Below are 18,864 nucleotides of genomic sequence, written 5' to 3'. Positions count from 1 at the left end.
TCCCTGCCCTGGGAGGGGCACATTGGGGTGCTCCCTGATAGTAACCCAGACATGCAAATCACACCAAAGAAGGTAGGGTGGCAGGCCCTGGCCCAGCGCACCAGCGCACACTGCCCCACGGAACTGGCCGATCTGGAGTGGTGAGCAGCCGACAGCTCCCAAAGGGATAGTGCAGGAGGCACACTCCCGTTACCCATTGGGAAGGGGGTGTTGCAACTCTGCACCAATCCTGGCATTGACAGGCGGGTGACAGTAAGGGCAGAGGTGTGTGCAAAGCTGCATTTACACACCCGGAGGCTGCTCGCTGAAATCAAGGTCACTGTTCCTAGCCTGCCTGCGATGGCATGTGCCAGCTATATTTTTTTTTACCCTGGGTGTGATCCTGCACCCATTGAAGTCAATGAGAGTGTAGTCATTGGCTTTAGTGGGTGTCACCTCAAACCTCAAGCCAGGGTCTTGGCTACTGAACCACACAATGAATCAGCATTTTATGGTCTTTTACAAGACAGCATGGTCCAATAGTTATGCCATTGGAGAGCAGCTCAGCAGAGCCGGGTTCTATTCCCAGTGCTGTCACTGACCTACTAGGTGAGCTTGGGCAAGTCACTCGTCCTCTATGCCTCAGTTTCTCCATCTATAAAATGAGGATAATGATACCAACTTCCTTGGTCAAGTGCTTTGAGGTTTATGGGTGAGAATTGCTACAGAAGAGCTAAGTATTTTTATTGTTCAGTCTCTAAAATCCACGTTAAGTTCCTTGTTTCTTTATTTTGGTCAACGATTGAGGCTCTGATCCTGCAATGACCTGTGCTATACAGGAGGTCAGACTGGATAATCTGTTGGTCCCTCCTGGCCTCAAACTCTGACTCTGACTTTATGTGCTAACGTTGCTCACGGGAGTAGTTCCACTGAAGTTAAGAAACCATCCACGATTGTAAAAGATGGCACGAAACCACAAGAGTTTCAAAATCTCCAGTAGACTTTATTTAAAAGTTCTTTTGTATAGACTTCCTAAAAACAAAAACCACAATTTAAAAAAAAAATCCCCAGCCCTGCAAACAAACAAAAAAGATAAAACACACAACATTAGAGGAATGCCAAAAACATTCTACACCACGATTTAAAAATTCTTTAACTGAGGTGTTGGTCCCAGCAGTGCATCTGTATTCAGAAATCTTGTTTTTTTTCCCCTTTTCTGGTTTGATTGATCACATATGTCACAAATGCGTAAAAAAGAATCCGTTTGAAATCTAATCCAGCAAGAGTAAAACCAGAATGAAAAACTGAACTGCCTGTTTATCAGAATTAATGACTCCTTTACGCATAGGCTTTCCATCTAAAGTTATGCTCAGTTATGAAAATGATACAAGCAAGTACATAACAGTTGCAGTGAAATTATTTTATCCCTTATTTTCTAGACTTTACATTGCCATAAACAGGCATAATGCCAGAATCTGAAGGAAAATGGTAGTTTGTAGACATGTTCAAACAAAATAATCTGCAGTGGATAACTATTACATAATGTTGAAGGTATACACTATAACCCGGACACATGTAGTACTCAGTCCACAAACAGTTTAGCACCATATTGATAGGTCATGCAGCAAAACACTCTCTTCAAGGTTTGCTTGGAATTTAAAGCATGAAATAGTACAGTGCAAGGTAGTCTATACCCTTAGCTTCTAAAGGGGTAAGTTGGCATTGGCTGACTCCTGGTTCTCTGAGAGGTATGTGTTGATATTTTGCTGTCTTTAGGTTTCTATTGTCGTGACAACCCCAGGATTAACGTGAGCTGAAATTTGAATGGAGAGAGAAAAACAACATTATTGTGTGGCCAGGAGACCACGTACAGCCCCAAACAAGGCAACATTTAAGCACTGAAAATCCCTTTTTCACAGGCTATGCCGACGGCAGCTCAGGAGCAGGCAGGGACAGACGTTGCCCTCGGAGGCAGATGGATTGGGAGTGACTACTGGAGCCCTGACTCCATGGAGCCCTGACCCTACCCTCAGCGCATTGGCTAGTGGAGCGGCCTGGTCATGCAGGGGGTGGTGCGCTGCACCTTGCAAGGTTATCTCCCAGCAGAGCAGGGGACAACACCCTGGGGGAAATTGTTCCTGAAGCACCTGCAGATCCTAGATCAGCGTAGAGACTAGACGTGCTGGCCTTTACTAGAGGCATGTGCAAGGAGCACAACACAGCCCTAAATATGCTGTTCCTCAAGGTCATCACCCAAGTGGCCTCTCCTGAGGCCATTTATACAAGGGTTGACTGACTAATGTAACCGGGAGATGTCCTGATCATTCTGGCTACGCCCCAGAGATGTGCACATGGCTGTGGAAGTGTGGGACACATCAAGGATGAGCTGTCATCCCAGGTCCTGGGTATGATTGACGCCTCTTCTGTGTACTCTCATGTCCTAAATTAAAGAGCTAAGCTAACCAGCACACAATATAGGGTGCTTTTTGTCCTGCCAGCTCTCTGCTGTCCTCCCATGACCACAGATCTCTTGTACACACAAGTTTAATCTATAGGAAGGCAGGTGATCACAGCAAGACCCCAACTGGGATGATTCCTAATGGGTTGGGGTCTAGTGTCTTCCCCATATGCAGCAAATCCTTCCACTAAGCTACACTCGAAATTTCGGCCGACAGCAATCAGTGGGCGGGAGCAAGACCCTTCTTGGAAGAGAGGCTTCAAGAAGGATAATTCAGTGCACCTGCGCCCTAATCCATAGCACACTGAAGTCAATGGTAAGACTTCCATTGACTTGAATGGGGTTTAGCTCAGGTCTGGGTTGGAAAAAGGGATTGTAGTCACTGTCAGGATTGGTATCTGAGCTCCTTTACAATTTCTGGAATGTCCACGTGATACAGGTTTTGGCGCATTCTGTATCAGAAGCCAGTGCTTTGGTATCCCATTGGAGGTGACAATTTCCTGACGGCGTAACTATTATGGACCAGACCCACAACTGGTGTCAATCAGAACAGCTCTATTGAGGTCAATGGAGTGACACCAATTTACACTAGTTGATGAGCTGGCTCCATGACCTTAAGTGATGATTAACTGCCAACACTTCCACTGCATCTCTCAGCTGTTGCAGCCAAATGGAGATGTGCAATGGCAGAAGGGACTCCACTTACCAGGAATGCAAACTTTTTCACATTCTTTCTGTGTGTTAAATTTGTTTTCATTTCCTCCACAGCCACCATACCAGAATCTTGCACAGCTCTTGGTCTCTGAATCATAGTACCATTTGAGCACGAAATCCCTGCAGGTTCCTTCTTCTTTTTGCAACCTACAGATATCTGTGACTACAAATAGAGAAAGAAAAAGACTTAGCAACCAATAAATGCAAACACCTCCACCATGTTTCCAGACAGGCTCCTGCACTTCCATGGTTTTACAGATCCCATCTGACACAAAGTCAGACGTGTCCTCTCAAAAAGTGCATGCTTGGGAGACTGAGACAGATGGATCATTGGGTACATGTGGCATGCAGGATTAAAGAGACAATCTCCATATTACAACATACAAATGACCAGTTCAGACTATTGGTCCATCATTCCAGAGTCCTGCCAGTAGCAGCTGCTGCTTCAGATAAAGGCAGAACTACTATCACCCACCCACAGTTACCTAGCCAACTATGCAATGTTTTCCAGAAAGGACAAAATTCCTTCCTGGCCCCTGCAAGTGATCGCTTGAAGCTCTGAAGCACACGATCTGGCCAGCCCCTGTGTGGGAGCACTTCCCCTTCCTTCATGTTGCACTATTCAGGGGCTGGCCAGGGGCTTGATGGGAACATAGTCCCTGCTTCTTCCAAGTATCCTCAAGAATGCAGGGGGCCGGAAGAGGATGAGGAGAGGGCAGGGCTATGTCCGTTTTCCCTTCTGTGCCAGCCAGTGGAATGGGGAATAGGCTACACTAGCTTCAGAGTATGCAGCCCAGCGGTGCCAGAGGGGACTGGAAACTCCTGCAGCTATATGGCCTGTCTGCTCCCCACTCTCACATGCCTAACTATGCCTAGGGAAGAGGGAAGCCAGACATTGACTACAAACAATGCGGACCGAAAAGCCCACTCCCAGTCCTTTTTAAAATCCAGGCCACGTCGAATTCAGTCCTGCACAGGCTAGTCTGGGTAGCGAGAGCTGCTCAGGTGCGGGAGTGAAAAACGTCTCATTCCTCAGTCCTACATGGGGAACAAACTCCCCTCTAGTGATGAGGGACAGAGCAACAGTGGAGTGGTGCTGGAGCCTCTCCAATGGCTGTAAGGAAAAAAGCTGCATTGCTCTGCACACTGACCTCTCTAGTCTGTTCCCAAAGGACAGTGTTTTCTCTCCTACTGACAAGTTTACATTTACATTTTTCCCTTCCAGTTTTCCTGGCACCACAGAGTGGGCTCTCACCGAGAACGTCGCAAATGAGTCCACCAGCAGGGGACAGATGTGATTGTGGGGGGGAAGGGGCGGGGGGCAATTTAAAGGATTGTTCATTAGCATTAGCTATGTCTGGGTTTGGCAAGGGTGTGACATGACGGATAGCAAATTTCAAAATTAGGTGACTATATTTTTGGCGCTGATTTTATTAGAGTATCTATGTTATAGATGTATGTGTGATAGAGATACCGATCTGGAAACACTTACGTCACCTTAAATAGCTCCACATAGCTATGTCCCTTTCTCACAATAACAAGGGCGTATCTTGTAAACCATTGGAGATTGGGATCTAGCCCCCTGCCTCACTGATGTCCAGCATAGCCCAGCCAAAAATCAGAACTCCGCCATGCATTCACTACCCGGAAGCCTTCCCAATGTCAGGTGGTGCTGTGATTAAAGATGACACCTCCTGGTTACAGTCAGCCCCCATCATGTGCCATATCGGCTTGAATCATAGACTCATAGAATATCAGCATTTGGAAGGGACCTCAGGAGGTCATCTAGTCCAACCCCCTGCTCAAAGCAGGACCAATCCCCAGACTGATTTTCACCCCAGTTCCCTAAATGGCCCCCTCAAAGATTGAACTCTTAACCCTGGGTTTAGCAGGCCAATGCTCAAACCACTGAGCTATCCCTCCCTCCATATTTGCCCCTTAAGCCACAGTTGGGTCCTCTGATCTCCAGGTGGTGTAAATAGGTGCGGCCCATGTAAATCAGCCCCATCATTTACCCCAGCGAAGGGGGCTGCTCCATAGGACAATTGCAGGGCAAAATTTTTTGTGCAAATAATTTTTTTTTGCTGAAAGAAGCAGATTTGGGTTGACCACAATCATTTGCAGGCTCAGGTAGAGCGTGGCAAATTGTTTTGGTCAAGCAAAGAAAAAAATTGGAAATGTCAAAATGATTTGTTTGGGCATTTCCGAACCAAAAACGTGTTGAGTTTTCATTTTGGAATTTCACACCATTTAAAAAAAAAGTTAAAAAACCCCCAAACCTTTGAAAACTAACAAAATAGTTCATTTGACCCAAAACACTTTTGCTTCAACTTTTTTTGTTTCACCCCATAAATCGAAAAAGGTTTATTCTGGGTTGCTCCCAGTTCTGCAACTGAACCAAAAAATCACTTATTCACACGGTTCTCCATGGGACCTGTGGGATGTTAGAAGCCTTTCCATTTACGTTCTGGTCACAGCATGATCCTTAATGACTCCGAGCCAGGTGTCAAAGAGTGTGGACTCGATACACTCTCCTGGTGCAGAGGATGTACAATAGGCAAAGGGACCCCAGGGGGGCTGGCGGGGGAAGCAGAAAGGCTCTGCAGCTTTAGCTCAGTGAGCTGCCCTGATGCCTTCACTGGGGTCCTCTACAAAATCTACTTAGGACCAGCATCCAAGTCATTGTTGGCTACAATGTGTGCTGCCCTACCTGGAGTATAAAAGTCCAGTTTTTGTCGGTATACAGATACAAATCTTAGGCTGGGTCTACACTACCCGCCTGAACCGGCGGGTAGAAATCGACCTCCTGGGGATCGATTTATCGCGTCCCGTTGGGACGCGACAATCGATCCCCGAATCAACGCTCTTACTCCACCAGCGGAGGTGGGAGTAAGTGCCGTCGACGGGAAGCCGCAGAGGTCGATTTTGCCGCCGTCCTCACAGCGGGGTAAGTCGGCTGCGATATGTCGAATTCAGCTACGCTATTCACGTAGCTGAATTTGCGTATCTTAAATCGACTCCCCCCTGTAGTGTAGATGTAGCCTGAGCTGAGGTTATAGCATAGAAGCACATACCAGACAGCGCTCCCTGCCCTCACAAGAAATGATATATTAGCCAGATAGATTCACCACCAAGACGGCCCATGCATGGAATCCGGATTATAAAACCACAGCCTTTCATAGAAAGACAATGCATCTGTTTAGTATAACACTATTTCTTTTCAATAGCCTGCCATGTAAAAAGCACTGCCTATTTCTGAGCAGTTCAGTATCCACCACAGGCAAGAAAAAATACATGCCTTAAATGGCAATGGTGAGGCAGGCAGAATCTAGTGAGAAGACTTGGCCCTGGAATTCCTGCTCTGATCCAAGTGCAAAACGAAGACTAATGCATCTAAATACACCCCTGGAGTAGTAAGTGCAATGGCTGATTGATTAGATACAGATAAAATTAAGGTCCCATAGCAGCTACACTCTATCGATAGGGACAGAACTCTATGGGAACCTGAACTTTACAGTATCAGTCGATGGTCGTCATATAAGTGGATTTATATGACAACTCCCATTGAAATCACTGGGAGTGAGGCACCTCAATACTTTTAAAAATCTGGTCCTTGGTCATTTATTTTTCTATTTATTAAAGAATAGTTTCTCTTCTGGTTATTTGTCAGCAGTTGGGGAGATCCTGGTCCTCTGCTCAGGCTTTTTGTGTTGCACCAGTGCTACAAAGAAGGGGAACACGAAGCTGGCTTGAGGCACTCCCATTCTGCAGGCTCTGGTGCAAGGAGGTGAATTGGGGGCAGGAGTTGTGTGCTATACCCTGGCAATCTCGGTCTGGCATAGCAGCCACTTGGCAACCATCAGCAAGGAACGCAAGTTAGAGCAGTCCTGAAACTGCCCTAATCTGAGGGTCTAGTTGGCCTCTGGATTAAGGGGTGAAGTTTAAAATTGGCAAACAACCATCTTTGACACCCCTCTTTGGTGCTGTGCCAAGCACAGATCCGTGGGACCCAAGCATCTTCCTCAATACTTCCAGTTGCTTGTTCTCTTTTGTTTCAGGCTGACCTTTTCCAGCCTGCCACGGGATTAAAAATCACACGCAGCACACACAAAAACAAGAAAATAAAACCAATTAGTTGGGGCGGAGAGGAAGGCTGATGTTCTAATTGTTGCAATATTTCCCCGTCGCTTGGGAACATGGGTAACAAATTCATCATGTGTTTATGTAGTTCGTAAACAGCTGCAAGGGGGAAAAGCAGGCTAAAGCTAATAAATGCCTTTCAGGGCTGGCAATATTTGCATTCAGTTTTGCAAGATGTTCACAGGATGTGAAAGTGGAAATAACTACTTTTTACATGCTTAATTTTGCATCAGATCAAGAGTACTTTTTTTTTTTTAATTTAAAAACCTTTGCCTTCCTTTCCAGAATGAAATTTAGCCTAGGCTTCTGTAAAGTACAGTTCAATATATAAACAGGATTTTCAAAAGTGACTAGGGATTTGAGGTAACTCAGCATTGGGGCTCCCAACTTGAGACCCCTTAAAATCAGGCCCTTTGGAAGGTGTGGCAAGTTGGATCGAAAACTTGAGTTATTCAATTGACTAGTCACTTTCAGAAATCTCGGCCTACATGCATTACAGCTACAATGTTTTCAGCAGTCCTCACCCTGATTACAAATTTTAGTTAATGTTAACAAAGCACGGAAGGCCCGAAGAGTAATTCTCCTTCCCACAAAACATCCCACTGAACTTAACGGGCCTACCTGGCCAAGTAAGGACTAATCGTGGGAATAAATGGTTGTGGGATCAGACACAAGTTTCCTATAAAGCAATTTTACATCAACATTGAGGATAAAGGACTTTTTCTCATTAAAAATGAGAGAAATCTGTTAGGGGCTGAGTATAGTTTCCCTTCCAGTTATTTTTAAATAATGAGAGTGCCTCCCTGCCTATTTTGTTGTTGTTGTTTTTGGGGGATCGGTTTGTTTGTTTGTTTGTTTCCAGGACTGGGGCCTTTGACAGCACCAGGGTCCCAACCTGGCCGACTGGAGGAATGAAAGTACATTTGCAAGCTAGTTTCTTAAACTCAGGCAGATCCTAAAGAACAAGACTTAATACTCCCTAAGCTCTATTTTGTGGCATGACCTTGAACTATGCTACTGAAACTCTGATTAGAAAACAGGTCTGGCTAAGAACTCCAGAGAAAAGATTCCAGTGGCAAGTTGATCAAAATAAATAATAATGGTAGGTCCTGGAAGCTACTCAGGGGTTTGGAATGTTAGAATAAATCCCAGGAGATCGATTAAGGGCCTGGAGATGCAGTCACAAGTGTGTGATACATGTAAGTATCTTTATCAGAAACCCATGCAATTTATCACATTGTCATCACACACGCACCCCCCCCCATGTATGCAGTTGTGTACTTCACACAATTATACTTCTGGCTCAGAATCTGGCATATATAACAGGGGTCGGCAACCTTTCAGAAGTGGTGTGCCGAGTCCTCATTTATTCACTCTAATTTAAGGTTTCGCGTGCCAGTAATGCATTTTAACGATTTTAGAAGGTCTCTTTCTATAAGTCTATAATATATAACTAAACTATTGTTGTATGTAAAGTAAATAAGGTTTTTTTAAATGTTTAAGAAGTTTCATTTAAAATTAAATTAAAATGCAGAGCCCCCCGGACCGGTGGCCAGGACCCACGCAGTGTGAGTGCCACTGAAAATCAGCTCGCGTGCCGCCTTCGGCACGTGTGCCATAGGTTGCCTATCCCTGATATATAAAATCAAATCTGCTCTTCATTTGAACTGGGTGGGGGGTTCCCCACTATGATGCTTTAAGCTATATTAAGAGTCTCTCTGTTTTATGATCACATATATCTGAGTATATCTTTGCTAAAAGAAATCCCAATGTGTCAATCAGTTCAACCTCAAACTGTCCATCCTCCCTACTGGAATCACATTGGAAATTTGTTGGCTGCTCTGTTTAACAGTTCTCTATGGCTAACAGTTTATTGTGATGTATAATCCATTGACACTAGGAACTGCAATTCTGAGATAGGAGAAAGTTTTAAAAGCACTTTTCTAGCCCTGGCCATTTCTATCCATTGTCCCCTACAAGTCTGCAATCAATAGAGATCTTTCAATTCAGCTTGGTTGATGGACTTCTGCAGCCAAAAGTTTTTCCGGGCCTTTGGGATAGGAGGGTGTTGTCTTAAAAAACAACACTCCAGCTCACTGCTTTTTACATTCCAATCAGCCATGGCCAAATATAAACGCCAGCACTTACACATCTAAAAATCAATCTACTCCAAGTTCTGGTGCTCCGTTATGGAATCCAGCTCGTAAGCAAAGCTGTCTGATCCTGGTATGTATAGGGAATAGTAATTAGTCCTCTGCAGTATAGAATCTACATAGTTAGGTTGCACCCTCTCCTCCTTTTTAACACTCACAAGGAGTTAGAGGATATTCTAGATCAGTTGATACACAGTGAAAGTGAACTACTGTTTTACTTTGTACACATCAAATTTCAAATTCAACTTCAGGATTGTTTCCGCTGTACCGTAGCTGAAGATTTATGAAACTGTGTATGTTGATAATGTAGAATAACAACAGCTTGAGGTTATTACATGGACCAAAAAATACAGGAGAATCTTAAGAGTGTTGGAAAGAAGGAAGGGCCTGATGGTCAAAGGAACTTTGGTTTCAATCAGATGCCATGTGGACACACATCACCCTGGAGGATCAGAGCCTTCATGGGTACAGGTGATAGAAATGAGTCCTTTTGTATATTGTTAATGGGGCCCACTTGTTCTTTTCGATGTTGCACTTTGTACACAGACACAACCTCAGTGTTCAGAGGTTTCTTCTTCTACTGCCTTTCGTTAAAACTCTCTGGAGCTACCTGCTTTTTGACAGCATCATGTAGGTAATTATTTTCGTGCTCACCTTCTTACCTCTCCTTTATGTGCTACAGAGCCTTATTAGCAAGCCCAGATCCAAAGCAACCATCCCGTCTGCTTCTTTCATCTCTGCTTGTTAAATTGGTTCCTGACCAGTTTGACTCTCTTCTTTGTTTCTACCTTCATAGTGAGGGAGTTTTCATTTCTGTGTCAGTTGGGGGGATATACTGTGTGTTAATCTTCATGGTTAGCCTCTATCTTTGCATCTTGGGTAGTTGATGGTTGTTCATCAATTCCACGTTACTTTATGGCTCTCTCAGAAAGGCCATTTGGGGGCAATCATTACATTCAGTGCAACATGACTGCTTCAGCCCAGACTCAGATGCAAGCCTAGAAGTTGGAAGATGTAGCTCTCCTTCCATGTGCTTCATCATACATCTTTGCAGCCAGTGGGCCCTTAGTATTTATGAGAGTGTTTAACATAGAGCCCTGAGCGGATACAACTTTATACCCACGGATAGAAATTGGTATCCACGGAACCGCAGGGCTCTCAAGGAACTGCAGCAGTGAAAGAAGCAGAACGTGGGGCTGCCGCTCCCAGGAGCCCGCACCAGCAGCTCCTCCAGCGTGGCTGTACCAGTACTGGCCCCAGCACTGTGCTCCGGTAGGTCTGTACCACCCCCAGCCCTTCCATGCAGCTGTCTGCATCTCCTGTCTGGGGTGTGTGCACTGCTTGAACACAAGAGCGCACCCAGGGACAGCTGCCGGTGGTCCTGATGCCCACCCCATGTTCTGCTCCTTTCACCACTGTGGTTCCCGGGATAGCCCTGCAGTTCTGCAGAAACTGGTTTCTATCCGCGGATATCTGCATCCACAGGCATACATTTGTATCTGCGCAGGGCTCTAGTGTAATGGATGTTTATAGCGCTGTCTCCTAATCCAGAGAATTCAGGGAGCCATTTAAGTGTTTGCTTATTTCAATGGTTTACCATAATTAGGGCCCTACCAAATTCACGACCATGAAAAATGCATCATGGACCATGAAATCTGGTTTCCCCGTGAAATCTGGCTCTTGTGGGCGGCGGGTGGTATTGCCACCCTTCTTTCTGCACTGGCTTCACAGCTGGGTGGCTGGAGAGTGGTGGCTAGTGGGAACCATGTGACTTATCCAACCAATGAACTACCTGACATATCTTGGAGAGTGAATATTGAACATTTGCAGTGATCTGTTCATCAGCAAATACATGCAAGGAAATCCTGCTCATAGCTAGCCCAGAAGGATAAATTATTCACCATGAATGATTTACGTTACTCTCTGCTTTAATTCTGACTCAGAATGAGCTGCCCGAAGATTTGGCTATAGCAGATAGCAAAACAGTGTCTTTCCAGTTTTCCTATTAGGCTAAATTGACTTTGACTGTTACACAATGGCACCTCTGCTCTAACGTGATACTTTCTTATCAGTCCAGTCCTTTTCATAGACCTCTAAGAGCCTTTTTAAACCTCCTTCTCTGATTAGCTTTCCACAATACACAGCATTTTTGTTGCTAATAAGTGATATTATCTGGTCACGTGTCAGGTTCTGGATTGTGCAGTAATTTGCAGAGGTGCTGACCCTGTCTTCCTTTTTTCTCTTTTTTGAGTACTAGTTAAATCTTTTAATTTCTTTCATGCATTTTCAAGGGTCCACCTTCAGCCAGTGGATTATAACCTGCAGTTCTTGAGAGACTCTGGGTCGAGCCAAACTCCCATTGACTTTTAGGGAACACTGAAGAATTAAGCTCAGAGTAAAAGCTGTGTTATCCGGCACTTTACCAACCGGAAAGATCTATAAACCAGCATTTCTGATCTTCATAGAATGTCCGGTTTATAGTCCCGTTGGTGTGGGGTCAGCAGGCTCCCTACCTGGCTCTGTGTGGCTCCCCAAAAGTGGTGACATGTCCCTGCTGCTTCTAAGCGGAGGAACGGCCATGAGGGGGTTGGAGTGTGGGAGGGGGTGCAGGACACGGGCCCTCGGAGTTTGGGTGCGGGGGGCGTGCAGGGTGCTGGATCTGGGCAGTGCTTACCTCAGGCAGTTCCCTGCAAGTGGCAACACATCCCAGCTGCTCCTAGATGGAGGTGCGGGTAGACAGCTCTGTGCGCTGCCCCCACCCCACGGCCAATGGGAGCTGTGGGAGGGTGCCTGGATCAGGCACCCCCTGCCGTGTCCCAACCTCCAGTCCTGAGCCCCCGTCATACCCAAACTCCCTCCCTCTTAGTTAACCAGAAGTTTTTACTTACCAGCACCCCCAACTCCCTCAACATGCCGGATAACAAAGCTTTTACTCTATTTGGGGCCTTGATTCAGCAAAGCTTCCCTGTTCAGGAAAGCACTAACACACGATTGATGTTAAGGCCTTGGTGCTTCAGCAGAGGATGTGGAGATCTTATTTTTGTGCCGTTATTTGGGCTTCATCTATGTTGCTTACGCAATTCATTTCCTCTCCTTCCCCCTGTTTCAGCTTTTGTCCTGTGCGTGATAGTTTTGCATTTTCCAGGTTATTTTTCCTTTGTTGTTTGCTACTTTCTGTGGCTAATTAGCTTCTTATTTACACAAGTCTCCATGTGCCGCCTATGATCTCGTTAGCCTTTCTTCCTTTGTCTGTTTTATAGCAGTTCTTGCCATTCATTCTGCATTCTTTCTCCATTTTCCTAACCGTAGATAATTTCTTCGGTGGGTATTTTGAGAGCAGTTGTTTCACAGGGAGGCTGTGCCAACTGGCTGTTAGTCCAGGGGACTGAGACCCAGAGGACTTTAATTTAATCTGACTTGATGTAATCTTGGGCAAGTAATTTACCCTCTTGCTAAAATAAGGCTACCACTCGCCTTAGTAAAGTACATTGATATTCCTGGATAAAAGGTGTTATGTAAGTAACGTCAGCGCTATTCTGACCCCTTTTCAAACTCCATTCGCCAGCCTCACACACCACATTACCTTCAGGGTCTCCCTCTCTGGCTAAACTTCCAATTTTTCTTATGTCAGGGTGATTACGGCCTCAGTTGTGCAGCACACTAAGCACTCGTCTGTGACACTGAGCAATCTCAATTCCCACTGTGGTCAACGGGAGTTCTGCTTGAATAAGGAGTGCTTCTTTTGACTCACTATGATTTCTCGTGTGTCCACCGTGTGAATTTCAAGTGTGGGAAAACTGTGCTATTAATGAGCAAATCATTCAGCCAATTGACCGAATTCTTGTTATTTGTTTAGGCACCGGGACTCTAACAAGTTTCAGTGCATCTAACTGGTGTCTGGGGGGGGGCACAGATCAGCATTCATGTCGCACTCCGGGTCAGGCAAGCTAATGATCCAACCAGCTGACCAAATTCGGTGATGAATCCGTGCCAACTGAGACATGTTGCGCATAGGCTAAGAAGATTTGTGTCTAAAGCTTGCAGTAGACAAAAAAATTACCCAGGCAAGCTGGGTCTAATCACAGTACTGTGTTCTGAATTTTGTTCAGACCTCCTAATTAACTGAAATGGGCTTTAAGCTGTGGCCATATAGCACATAACTGAAAGAGAGGAGGTGGCCACTGTGAGTCATGGCTTTATTTGATCCTGTCTCAGACAGATATGTATGACTGGAATGCTAGGCTTGGGCTGCTACTGTTTAGAGTTGTTTATTCCATAGTAAACTTAAAGGTCATTTCGTACTTAAAACATACGGAGATGGTCCTGAAGCAGAGTTCTGCCTCCAAAGAATCCTAAAGTTTGGCTGGGTTTGGAATCTCATGTATATCCCAATTTTACAGCTGTTCTTCATCTCTTTGCTCCAAAATCCCTGATCTGCAGAATTGAAATTTTCCCCTACAAAATCCGTCCTGATTTGGGATGATTTTTTTTTTCAAAAACTCAACATTTTTGCATTACTGAAAGAGGAGGTTACTTATCTGTAACTGGAGGCTCTTCGAGATGTGTTGGTCCCTATGTATATTTCACACACAGGGACCAGCACTTGAAGAAAAATCCCATTTCCCGGATGACTATTGGCTACACTGCATGTTGCCTCTAGCAATCGGATTAGATGACCTCTCAAGGTCCCTTTGAGCCCTACTTTGTTGTGGTTCCCTGGCATTCGCTTCCTTCCTGGGTTTGTCTCCCCTCTCAGAGAGTGGGCTGGAGACAGGGCTCCATCAATGCTGGCAGGACTTCTATTCAGGTTTTTGTCCTGTGACCATCGCTATGGAGGAGGAAGTTGGTTGTGCATTGAGCAGAGGAAATTCCTTAAGGAGAACATTGCAGTTTTCTAGTGTGGGTTTCCCCCACCCATTTCTTGTGGGTTTTTCCACATAAGGGGAACATCTGGACTCAAGACCCAAGCAATGAGGAATATTTTTCAAATAAGTATTTCAGTTAAAAAAAAAAGCGTACAGATCCGCACTACTTTACTCCTGGGAGAATTCTGCGCCCCTGGGGGGCACAGAATTCATACCTTCCGCAGATTTCTTGGCTCCCCCGCAGAAAAATGGCCCCCTCCCTGGCAGCCCGGGCAAGTCTGTTGGGAGGAGCCAACAGCAGAGAGAGCAGATCACCCTGCAGGGGAGATGCTGTTGCTGCATCCCGGGCTTGGAGGCCTAGGGCTGTGTGAAGCAGGCTCTGTCCCTGAGGCAGAGCAGAAATGTAACAACTAAGCAGGCAGGCTGCTAATGTGTTAGTGAATTGTTCCCATTCTTAGTCAATTAAGGCTCCTTTACCTTGCCAGAGTGATGTAAAGGAGGCTTATTATAAATGACAGTAACGGACTCCTCAGCTAGGAAGGTCTATGGGCTTTCTCCCTTTTTTTCCTCTGCCAGAGAGGCACAATGGGGTTAGATTACAGCTCCGGATCTATTTTACTTATCCATTTAAAAAAAAATACAGGCCAATGATTAGCAAAACTGTATAACTTTCATGTGTGAAAGTCTGGGCCATATAAAGTGACATTCTACTTTACAGAACACCAAACACCACAATACAAGTAACGTAATTTAAATAATAATAATAAATTTGTTAGTCTCTAAGGTGCCACAAGTACTCCTGTTCTTTTGGCGGATACAGACTCACACGGCTGCTACTCTGAAACCTGTAATTTAAATGAAAATCCAGGATTATAACTGGATGGCAGGGTGTTTGTAACTTAACTTTCATGTGTTTAGGAAATCCTGAACAGTTATCGTGATTTTTTTTCTGTATGGTAGTTTAAATAAATTACCAAAATAAGTGAAACAGGTGTGATTATATGCCATTCTTTTGACAAATAAAATATGCAGAATTTTGGATTTTTTGGCACAGAATTCCCCCAGGAGTAACTATTTGCATAAAAGCAAACGCATACAACAGAGTGATGACATTAGTTAGGGACACAGTTACCAGGGGACAACACAACAGTGCTAACACGAGTTTCCTGGTGATTGCAATCCTCTCCAATTCGGTGACTATATACTTATCACGAAATAAACTACCCAGTTTTGCTGTAACTACAGTTTGTAATTAACTCGTGTCAACACTGCGTTTCTGGATGCAACATGAGGCATGCCGACAGCGTGTCCATGCAAAGCACGTGATGAGATCCTCTCAGTTGGTCAAGTGGACAAGTGGGAAAAAAACATACTTTCTGGTTACGTTTGCCCAAGTCCCACAGTGGCAAAGCTTGCAACGGAAGTGGCCAGAGCAGTGAGATTAAATGCAGGATCTGCTGCATTTGTGCTTTTACCTGGCAATAATCTTTTCTCAAGGGGCGGTTGCTGTTGCTGCATGACTTTCTCAGCCGCTGTAGGGGGAAAAAGTGCGTGGGGTTTTGTTTCTAAACCAAAATTTCTTCCCAGTCTAAAATTTTATTTGACAATATTATAAAAGTGCAAAAATGGTTAACCCCATGTGGTACTTACATGGCTTCAAGCATCTGCTAATGCAATCAGCTTCTGTCTCAAATCTATTGGCATTACCGCCGCACCCACCATACCAAATCTGGGTGCAGATCTTGTTTTTGTAGTCAAAGAACCACATAACCTGATACTCCTTGCACTGTGTGCCCATGTCAAAATCCAGCAAGCAAGGATCTGTCAAATCTGAATTTCAAAATGTGCAAACGTTAAATGACTCTGAAAGGGTTAAAAGCTGAAAAGGCAAAGAAAGCACCAAAAAAAAAAGAAAATAAAGCATTTAAAAAAATCATTAGTAGAACTGGGCCTGGCCTGAACTCTGCTTGTGCCAGGTCATATCTGCACATCCTCTTGCACGAACCCCACCAGACCAAACATGCCAAGCAGCTGGTGCATGCGCCTCAGATTATTTTTTCTTTGCATAGGTTTGCAGGAAATGTGCTATGCTTGTACGTGCCTCTACCTAGCCCGGGACATAAGCGCCAAATCAATGCAATGTAGTAGCTTAGGGGCAGACCAGAGCATGGTGGAAGTGCCAGAACCGTGGAAAACATTTCACTGCCCAAGTGAAATCAGGGACATTACTGTTTGCCATGGTTTCATGATAAAACAAAACAATTTTTTGGCCTAATTTCAATATTTGTCAAAACCTGATTTCTCCGGGCCGGACTGTGAGCTCCATGCTCCAATGGTGAGCAGTTATTCACAGGTGTGGTTAATGGGAACTACTGTGCAAATAACAGCTCATCAGAGGTTCACAGTCTGGCCCTCTCTAAGCAAAACCCCCAGAAACCAGGGATACTGGAGGGGTCACGGGGATTGCGCAGAATTGAGCGAAACGTCAGACTGGGATGTCGTTTTGCAGTAGATGTAAGATTTCATGATCCTCTCCAGTTTGCTACCAAGCAGATCTCAGCAGAAAAACGCAGCACAGGGGTAGTCCATGTCAGCTCATCCGTTACTGAGGGGCAAGTCTTGGGCCAGGCTGTGCCGCTTTATGTAGGCTGGGTAATTCTGTACTCCAGGAGCAGCCCTACTGTTTTTAATGGAATCCTTCACTGAGTAAGGTTGCTCCTCTGTGGGCAAGGGTGGCATGAGCTGGCTCAGAGATGCCCATGTCTGAGGGCACAAGGATTCCCTGTGTGCACCAATGCAGAAGAGAGCCACAATGCAGCTGTTAATGCTCTCTGGGGACAGTGTGTGGAGGAGGGGGACATTTCTAGCACTGATGGCAATGCTGGACAGCCCAAAGGGACCAGGATGGGAATGAAGGCTGATCACCACCACCTCCAGCCAGTGGCAGCAGGAAACACACCCTGCACCTTTTCAACAGGCCTAGCAAGTATCACTTTGGGAAGCCCCCAGCAGTCCCTGGGGGCATTATGCCGTATGCAGTCACGGTGTTTCCCACCCATCTCTGCTTGGACAATACACCCCCATTGCACGTACTCTGAGGAATAACTGGGCTGTCAGTCGGAGTTGGACATTTTTCTATGGCAGGAATCATGTGGTAGTGGTGTCAGTTTAGAGATTGCTGCGGTTTTCTATCTTGGCAGAAAGCATGAAATACAGTGTGGACTCAAGTACCATAGCAAGAAATTTCTCAGTACTCCAGGTGGCTAAAACCCTATGAAGCCACTGAGATACCAAGTCAGGGAGGCTAAAGAAGCTAGCTTTCCTGGAAGGTCAGTGTGACTAATTCCCTTAAGCTCCTCAGATAACCGTGTAGGCTGGAATTTCAAAGGGAAAATTAACTTAAAACCCTGTCTCCGTAAACGGAGAGTTCCAGGAGTAAGCTGTCATTTTCAAGTGTTCCGAATCGGTGGTGTTCCTGTGAGCGAATGGTGGTTGGATTTTCTTGGATTTTCTCTGAGATCTCTAGATAGGGATTGTTTGCTCGCTGTGGCCCAGTCCTGCTCCAGTTTACATCAGTGGGAAGTCTGCTGTGGTTTTTAATGGGAGCAGGCTTGGGCTTGAAGGGTACTGCGCTCTGAAGTGTGTATTTAAAAACCTATTTGCTTTGGCATGAGTTTTGGGTTTAAAGTACATTTTTTTAAAAACTCGTTGATTTTATAAGGTCTGATGTAACTAACTGAAGATTCAAGTATTTTACTTAGAGTCTGCAGTTCTTGCTCAGGCAAAAATCCCATTCCCTTTAATAGGAGTTTGACTGCAGGGTTTGGCCCTTACTTTGAACACGTGCCTCTTTTCCATGCCAAATAACTGACACACAAGCTTGTATGCAGGTTAAGACTGCGCTATTCTGGTTAATGTCTTAAGTGCCTGGATGGAATCCAGATAAGCTTATGCCACTTTATGAACTACTGAACTCTTTATCAAATGGCATGTTTCCTCCAGATCACTAGCTACTGGAAACCTGGGCTCCCCTGGTACCACGACACTCTAAGCAACAAATTTCCTAGTCCTCTGAGAGCCTGTATCAATTCCATAGGCACACATGATTAGCTATTGTATTGTGTATAATTTACATATTTTTGTTCCGTATATCAACCCTTAAGCATTCCCGCGGTACATTGTACGTCCTATGAAGTCACACATGGACACATAGATGTATAGTGCACCAGACATCTTGTGTTGCTGTTTCGGAAGGCGTGACAAACAAAGGGTTAAACGTGTAGACAAGGTCCGGTGCTCTCAGAGTAGCTGTGCAAACCAAGCCAGCTGTGTCGTTCCAGGTGAAGGACCATGGAGGGGGTGGGGAAAGAAAATGGAGATGGTTCACACGCAGACAATGGAAATGGTGGAAGACAGCAAAGGAAGAGAGGAATGTACTTTGAAGGAATCATTCAGTGTATTACAGCCAATCTCAGCAATGGCACGTCGTCCAAACAAAGAAATGAAATATTTCTATTCTGGAGCCAGCAAGTTCAAAGTGCTGTGGTTGAGCAGT

At 45.1% G+C, this 18,864-nt stretch overlaps 1 protein-coding gene across 9 annotated transcripts in view; it reads right to left on the bottom strand.

Moving 5' to 3' along the window:
- Positions 1-961: 961 nt before the first annotated feature.
- The window catches only part of COL6A3 (collagen type VI alpha 3 chain), a 108,531-nt gene continuing 90,628 nt past the window's right edge, over positions 962-18,864 (bottom strand). For 7 of the 9 annotated variants that reach the window (XM_034785059.1, XM_034785064.1, XM_034785062.1 and 4 more), the window contains 4 exons: positions 15,960-16,139; positions 15,785-15,841; positions 3,144-3,314; positions 962-1,792 (listed from right to left, as the gene is read on the bottom strand). In XM_034785059.1, the coding sequence (XP_034640950.1) occupies positions 1,752-1,792; positions 3,144-3,314; positions 15,785-15,841; positions 15,960-16,139 (449 nt within the window). In that variant the 3' untranslated portion in view covers positions 962-1,751. The remainder of the gene's footprint in view (positions 1,793-3,143; positions 3,315-15,784; positions 15,842-15,959; positions 16,140-18,864) is intronic. The other 2 variants (XM_034785060.1, XM_034785061.1) reach the window with 2 other exon arrangements.

This window comes from Trachemys scripta, chromosome 11 (genome assembly GCF_013100865.1).
Source record: "Trachemys scripta elegans isolate TJP31775 chromosome 11, CAS_Tse_1.0, whole genome shotgun sequence".
NCBI classification, from domain to species: Eukaryota; Metazoa; Chordata; order Testudines; family Emydidae; genus Trachemys; species Trachemys scripta.
This window is presented reverse-complemented; position numbering and strand designations above follow the sequence as displayed.